The sequence below is a fragment of the Puntigrus tetrazona genome, chromosome 9, assembly GCF_018831695.1.
Source record: "Puntigrus tetrazona isolate hp1 chromosome 9, ASM1883169v1, whole genome shotgun sequence".
In the NCBI taxonomy this organism is placed as follows: domain Eukaryota; kingdom Metazoa; phylum Chordata; class Actinopteri; order Cypriniformes; family Cyprinidae; genus Puntigrus; species Puntigrus tetrazona.
In genome coordinates, this window is record NC_056707.1 from 12,801,940 (window position 1) to 12,809,051 (window position 7,112).

Genomic DNA, 7,112 nt, shown 5'->3' on the forward strand with positions numbered 1-7,112 from the left:
CAGATTAAATTTTATTTTTATGTTGATCATGTCTAAATGTTGTTGACAGGACCCCTCTCCACTATGCGGCAGCTAGTCGACACTTTCAGTGCCTGGAGACTTTGGTGTCCTGCGGTACCTGCATTAATGCCACTGACCAGTGGGGGCGCTCTGCTGTGCACTACGCTGCTGCTTCTGACCTGGACAGGAGGTACACAACATTCACACTAGGGCTGCCACCTAATAGTTGACTAACTGTTAGTCGACGAGGAGAGGCTTGGATGAAAAATTGGATGAAAATTGTATCAGTTGCTTAGTCTCAGAAAAAGTGAAGTCACGCAGTCTGTGACGGACAAACCGTTAATGCTCACTGCAGACATTAAAATACCTAAATGAAACTCTGTAAGGCTATACTTGCTATACAAATATTCTCAGATTATGTAGACCAATCAGTATGAAACATAAATACAGGTTCATCACTGCTGTGGGGAGAAAAACTCACTTCATCTCTGAAGCCAAACAAAAAAGCACTAGTTTTCAGTACATATCAAAATGTTAAAGGTAATAATAACGCCGTTTAATCTGTAAATTTCTACCTGCTGCTCTATCATTTTGAATTCACTAGCAACTAAGGTGTACCAGTTCTAATGCAATGGCAAAAGTTTGAGCAAAACATGCTAACTACTGTTTTTGGGTGACGAGCAGAGTACACTATTCAGAATCCCAGCCTCAGAAGAGAAAACAGAACAATGTAACTTGTGTGTTTTAAATATAAATTTGTTTGTGTATGAGAACTTAATTTAGTACTCACATGCTGTGACAGCCGCTTTCTGTCCCGGTGCTTTGGTTGTATCAACTTAGAAAACTGTATATTGGTTTAAACTGATATGGTTTAAAATGCATGGTTTAAAATGATTTCAATGCGCTAAACATTATAATCAGAACCAGAACAGATGTTTTTAGCAGGTACGAGCTGTAACGACGCAGCTCTCTTTCGTTAATAGGGGGTGGGGAGGAAAAGCTCATTTGCATTTAAAGAAACGGGCACAGAGAAACAGTGTTTCTGCTTCCATAGCCATAGCCATTTTAAATTTCTGTACAAAAGTAAACATAATAATAAATATTGCATTGTTTAATAGATTAACAGACTTATATTGGAGCAGGACATTGCAAGGGTTTCAATGGAAAGCTGCAGCTCGTAAGTCTAAACTATCTTTCACCCTAATCGTCCTTTTAGCTGTGGGATGATTGGATAAAAAAGTTCACTATCCCCACGTGAGTAGTATGGAGCTAGTTGTGGCCAAACAACATGTAATCGACCGTCGTAAATGCACGTCTAACCCAATTAAGTGATACAGTCATAGGCAGCTGTAGTCCTACAGCAGGTGAAATTGAGTGCAGTGCCAGTCCTCGTCTCCAGAGACTGCTAGCAGCTACACTAACACATATATCTGTGTTACCATGGCAACCACAGGCTATTTTTAAGTCCCCTGTCATTGGGATAGTTTATGTGCAAAGACAGGGGGTTGACGTCAATGCGATATGGCATACGGAAACACCTTTGTGCTAAGTTTAATTGGATTTGCTGCCAGTATTCACCAGCAGAGAAAATTTTGTGAATGAATAATAAGATGTAGTAAGATGTGCATAACTTTTTTCTGACAAGGTACAACATACTTATTGCACAATACATATATTATTAATAAACTATTGATTTGTATAAACCTATACTCATGTATTTATTAATTACTAATATTAATTTTTTACAACTTTGTTTTGTATTAAATGTTGAGAGTTATTGTTGAGTAGGAAGCCTCTGCCCATGAGATATGTGAGGTGTGTGTGATTTCTCTGCAGGCGGCGTGTGGTCCTGGAACCAGAGAGTGACGGAGTTCAAGCTGAGAGGGAGAAGGAGGCAGCTCTGTGAGTTCTAGAGCGGACCACGTCTGCTCAGCTTCAATTCTGTGTCCCCCCTCCTTGTCTCACCGTCACTCGTGCTGTCTACGTGTGTGCTGCTCTGATGCCAAAACATTGGGTGTTTGTGTCTGTGTGCGTCTGTAACCTCATCATTTCATGTCTGGAACAACCTAAGTGTTTTTTCTCTCTCTCCACTTCTACAGTAGCGCATATACTGTATATATATAATTTTTTGTGCTGTTAAAATTACTCACGATTAATAGCATTCAAAAATGTTTACATAATATATGTGTACTTTGTATATTTATTATGAATATATAAATTTACACACACACAGTATATATTTTGAAAATAGGTACATTTATTTACATGCACATATTTATATTCATATGTGACCCTGTACTGCAAAACCGATCTTAAGTAGCGTGGATATATGTGTAGCAATAGCTAAAAATGCACTGTATGGTATAGATTTTTCTTTTATGCCAAAAAGCGTTTGGATGTTAAGTAAAGATCATGTTCCATGAAGACATTTAGTAAATTTCCTACTAGAAATATATTAAAACTTTATTATTAATGTGCATCGCTAAGGACATTATTTGTACAACTTTAAAGATGATTTTCTCAATATTTAGATTTTTTGTTTCTCACCTTCCAGATATTAAAATAGTTTTATCTCTGCTAAATATAGTCCTATCCTGACAAACCATACATCAGTGGAAAGATTATTTATTCAGTTTCAGATTCTGAAAAATTCACACTTAAGACTTTGTGGTCCAGGGTCCTATATAATTTATACATAAATATATTTGATATATAAACACACTTATTATATATAAACAACTTTTTTTCTAAAATATCCATGTGAGGGTATTTATATATACACAATACATATACACAGTACACACACATATATTATATGCACAACATTTTTTTTTATTTTTTGAACGATTAATCATTAGACAGCACTACATTTACATGATTTTTTCTTGCACTTTCTATGGTTTCATTTTTTATTGTATGTGTGTTTGATCATTATTTATATTTGTGTGTGCAGGTGTCTTGAGTTCCTGTTGCAGAATGGTGCTGGCCCATCACTCAAAGATAAACAAGGCTACAGTGCTGTTCATTATGCTGCAGCTTACGGCCACAGACACTGTCTGAAACTGGTGAGGACACAAATGTGTCCAGTGAGTGCCTCAGGGCACTTCCTCCATCTGCACTCTGCTGCCACAACTACATTAGATTAAAATGTGTAACCGAACATGCAAATTAATTTAGACCAGTTTGCGGTTTCTTTCATGTATCGTAAAATGAAACGCTTGCTAATGCCTGCAGCATGTTGTGTGCCACATGCTGGTGCAGTGCGTATGTTTATAGTGCAATAATGATTGGGTCCCAGTTTAATTCAGAATGGCTTTTGATTGTGTTTAATGAGAACAGCTGTAATTTATATTCAATCTGATTTCAGCTTTTGGACAGAGATGAGAGCCAACAAGATGAGATGGAGAACAGCCAAACCAGAAGCCCACTGCATCTAGCCGTGAGTTCAGACAGACACCTTTATAACCACATAACAACATGCTAAATAAGTCATGTCAAGTCTGCTTTATTGTCAATTATTCCACGCATACAGCACATACAAACAGAATTGATGATAAAATGGGTTACTCTCGGACCCTAGGTGAATATAGGTAACACTGACAGTACAATATAAAATTACAGATAAATAAAAAAAATGTATAGGTCCTCTGTGATGTGAACACCCAGGAACTGAGTGCTGTTCACACTCTCCACAACTGCATTGTTTGTTGGTCAGAGGAGCATGCTGAGTGTTCAATCTCCTGAAGTCAACAACAATCTCCTTCGCCTTCTCCACATTCAGAATGAGATTGTTGTCTTTGCACCAATCCGGCCAGGCGGCTCACCTCGCTCTTGTAGTTTGTCTCATCTCTGTTGCTAATGAGACCCACCACAGTTGGGTCATCTGCAAACTTGATGAGAAGGTTGGAGATGTGTGATGGAGTGCATATATCATAACACTCATTATAACACTTACCTTATCGATAGAATACCACAAAACCAGTCATAAGTAGCATGAGTGTATTTGTATCAATAGCCAACAATGCATTGTACGGGTGAAAAATGCTAAAAAAAAAATCATTAGGATATTAAGTAAAGAGCATGTTCCATTAAGGTATTTTGTAAATTTTCTACCTTAAATATATCAAAACTTTTGATTTGTAATATGCATTGCTAAGGACTTAATTTGGACTTTCTCAATATTTCTATTGTTCTTCCATCCTCAGATTCTAGATTTTGAATATTTCAATTATTGTCCTATCCTACAAACCATATATAAATTAAATGTTTAATTTTGATCCTTATGACTGATTAAGTGGTCAAGGGTCACATATATCAATACCTTTCTTACCATCCTGAAGCCAACTTTTACATAGGAAAGCAGCTTACATGTTTTTTTGAAACTCTTACAGTTGATCTATATATGTTTGTTTCCAGGCATACCATGGTCACGCACAAGCTCTAGAAGTGCTCTTGGAGGGTCACTGTGAGGTGGATCAGGGTGATGAGGTGGGTCGGACTCCACTGGCACTCGCCTCCCTCAGGGGCCACACTGACTGCGCTCTCACGCTTCTGAATCACGGGGCCTCGCCAAGAAGCAAAGATACTACTCGAGGACGAACACCAATCCACCTCGCAGGTATTACACCAGTTTGTGCTGCAAATAGCGCAGTTTTCTTTTTTTTGCAGGATTATTTTATGCACTCTTGTTTGTTTCCAGTAATGAATGGTCATACATCTTGTGTGCGCCTCCTGCTNTCTCTCACGCTTCTGAATCACGGGGCCTCGCCAAGAAGCAAAGATACTATTCGAGGACGAACACCAATCCACCTCGCAGGTATTACACCAGTTTGTGCTGCAAATAGCGCAGTTTTCTTTTTTTTGCAGGATTTTTTTATGCACTCTTGTTTGTTTCCAGTAATGAATGGTCATACATCTTGTGTGCGCCTCCTGCTGGAAGACTCTGATAATGCAGATCTGGTAGATACAGCGGACTCTCAGGGACAGTGAGTATTTCATTTAATAGCTTTCTTTACTTTCTTGCTTTTCAGCAGTTTTTGTGCTGCAAACTACGGGTGTTGTAGCTTGGCAAGCTGAAATAATTGACTGTAGTCAAATAAATCTAAAACAAAGTAAAACTGGTACACATAAAAAAAAATGTAGCTGACTATATTTCATTGTTTTTTTAATTATTATGAAAGTAATTAATTTTCTACAATAAATAAATGTTGAGGATCTCAATTAGTTTGTCATAATTAAACATGAACATGTCGTATGAATACTAACAATGAATTGAATAAATAAATAAACTTCCCCAAAGTGCATGGGTACAAGTATCAGCTGTTTTAAATTAATTATCTAAACTTGCACTTTGTGTTTGCAGGACCCCTCTAATGCTGGCAGTAATTGGGGGTCATGTGGATGCTGTGTCTCTTCTATTGGAGCGCGAGGCCAGTGTGGACTTGGCTGATCATCAGGGTCTGACCGGTCTGCACCTGGGGGTGAGTTTTCTGATCTTGTCAAACGTATTCAAGTGCAAGATGTACCAGAGCTTTTTTTTTNTGTTGGAGCTGGAGGCATCCGTGCTGCTGGGGGACTCCAGGGGTCGGACAGCAATCCACTTGGCTGCAGCGAGAGGTCACGCTTCCTGGTTGAGCGAATTACTCAATATTGCATGTTCTGAACCCCCGATACCTCCATTACGAGACAACCATGGATACACACCCTTACACTGGGCCTGTTACTACGGTTGGTTTCAACGGTCTCCGTTAAGAGTTTAAAAAGATGCTTTTATTTATCAGTTAACTGAATGTAGCTTGTGTGTCTGTCTCATAGGTCACGATGGTTGTGTCGAGGTCTTACTCGAACAAAGAGATTTCCATCACTTCGATGGGAACCCCTTCACCCCGCTGCATTGTGCTGTGTATGTCTGCTGTGATATTGTTTTTTTTTGTTTTTTGCACTTTTTTCTTTTCTTATAATTTGTCTGTCTCTGAATTTCCTGCAGGGTCAATGACCATGAGACCTGTGCCAATATTTTATTAGAAGCCATGGGAACAAAGATCGTAACTTGCAAAGACTCCAAGGGCAGGTTAGTTTGGTATATGTGAAAGAGAAAACAGTATTTAATTTTTTTTACTTGCTAAATTTATTAGGATGAATAAGTAGAGATGTTACGTGAAGATATTTTGTACATTTTCTATCATAAATATGTCAAAACTGAGTTTTTGATTAGTAATATGCACTGCTAAGAACTAAAGGTGATTTTTTTTTTCAGTGTATTTATAGTTTGATCTCGGTCACATATTGTCCAATTCTAATAAACCATACACCATACATGTAAAGCTTATTTATTCAGATTTCCTATGAGGTGTAAAAAAAAAAAACATCATGGACTAGGTCACACACACACATTGATATAAATATTACACATTATATAATATTATTATTCTTATTACAAATGATTAAGATACTAAGAAACTAAGACACATCTCAGAACTTGAGAGGAACAAACCTTAAAATACACCTCACCCCAGTTGTTTAAGGCCATTACTGATTTGGCTAGGAACAGTTAAGCTCAGAACTATCAATGAAACAGTTTATTAAAAAACTGCTGTCCCTCAATATTAGGACACCTCTCCATGCAGCTGCATTTGCTGGCCACATAGACTGTGTTCAGCTGCTTCTGGCCCATAATGCATCTGTGGATGACATTGACCAATCAGGGTGCAGTGCCCTGATTATGGCAGCGGAGAAAGGAAGAGTCGAAGTTGTAGGTTTGTATACCCAATTTGTTTTATTGAATTATGTCTCTGTTCATTTGTATAAGTATGAAAATGTGCTCAACTGAATGCACTTATGTAAAATGTGGCGTGTGTTTTAAACAGAGGCTCTACTTACTAGTGCCAATGTGAACCTCAGTCTGACTGACCAGAAGGGCAATACAGCACTCCATCTAGCCTGCAGTAACGTAAGTATAGCCCATTGCATGTCAAGGCCATCAGTCTCTATGATTTCAATTTTATTTTAATAATTTGTTCTAATCAAAATTTGTCAAAATGCCATTATTATTGTACCCTTTACTTTGTTTGTTATATATTTATTTTTTATTTTGGGAAGAAATTATAAATTAT

General features: G+C 37.7%; 1 protein-coding gene across 1 annotated transcript in view; it reads left to right on the forward strand.

Annotated features, from left to right (window-relative positions):
- Positions 1 to 7,112, forward strand: part of LOC122351846 (serine/threonine-protein phosphatase 6 regulatory ankyrin repeat subunit B-like) — a 22,186-nt gene that overhangs the window by 12,650 nt on the left and 2,424 nt on the right. The window contains 11 exon segments of the mRNA XM_043249204.1: positions 50 to 190; positions 1,837 to 1,902; positions 2,954 to 3,065; positions 3,368 to 3,439; positions 4,417 to 4,618; positions 4,898 to 4,985; positions 5,363 to 5,727; positions 5,815 to 5,902; positions 5,987 to 6,070; positions 6,610 to 6,755; positions 6,867 to 6,949. Coding sequence (XP_043105139.1) covers positions 50 to 190; positions 1,837 to 1,902; positions 2,954 to 3,065; positions 3,368 to 3,439; positions 4,417 to 4,618; positions 4,898 to 4,985; positions 5,363 to 5,727; positions 5,815 to 5,902; positions 5,987 to 6,070; positions 6,610 to 6,755; positions 6,867 to 6,949 — 1,447 coding nt within the window.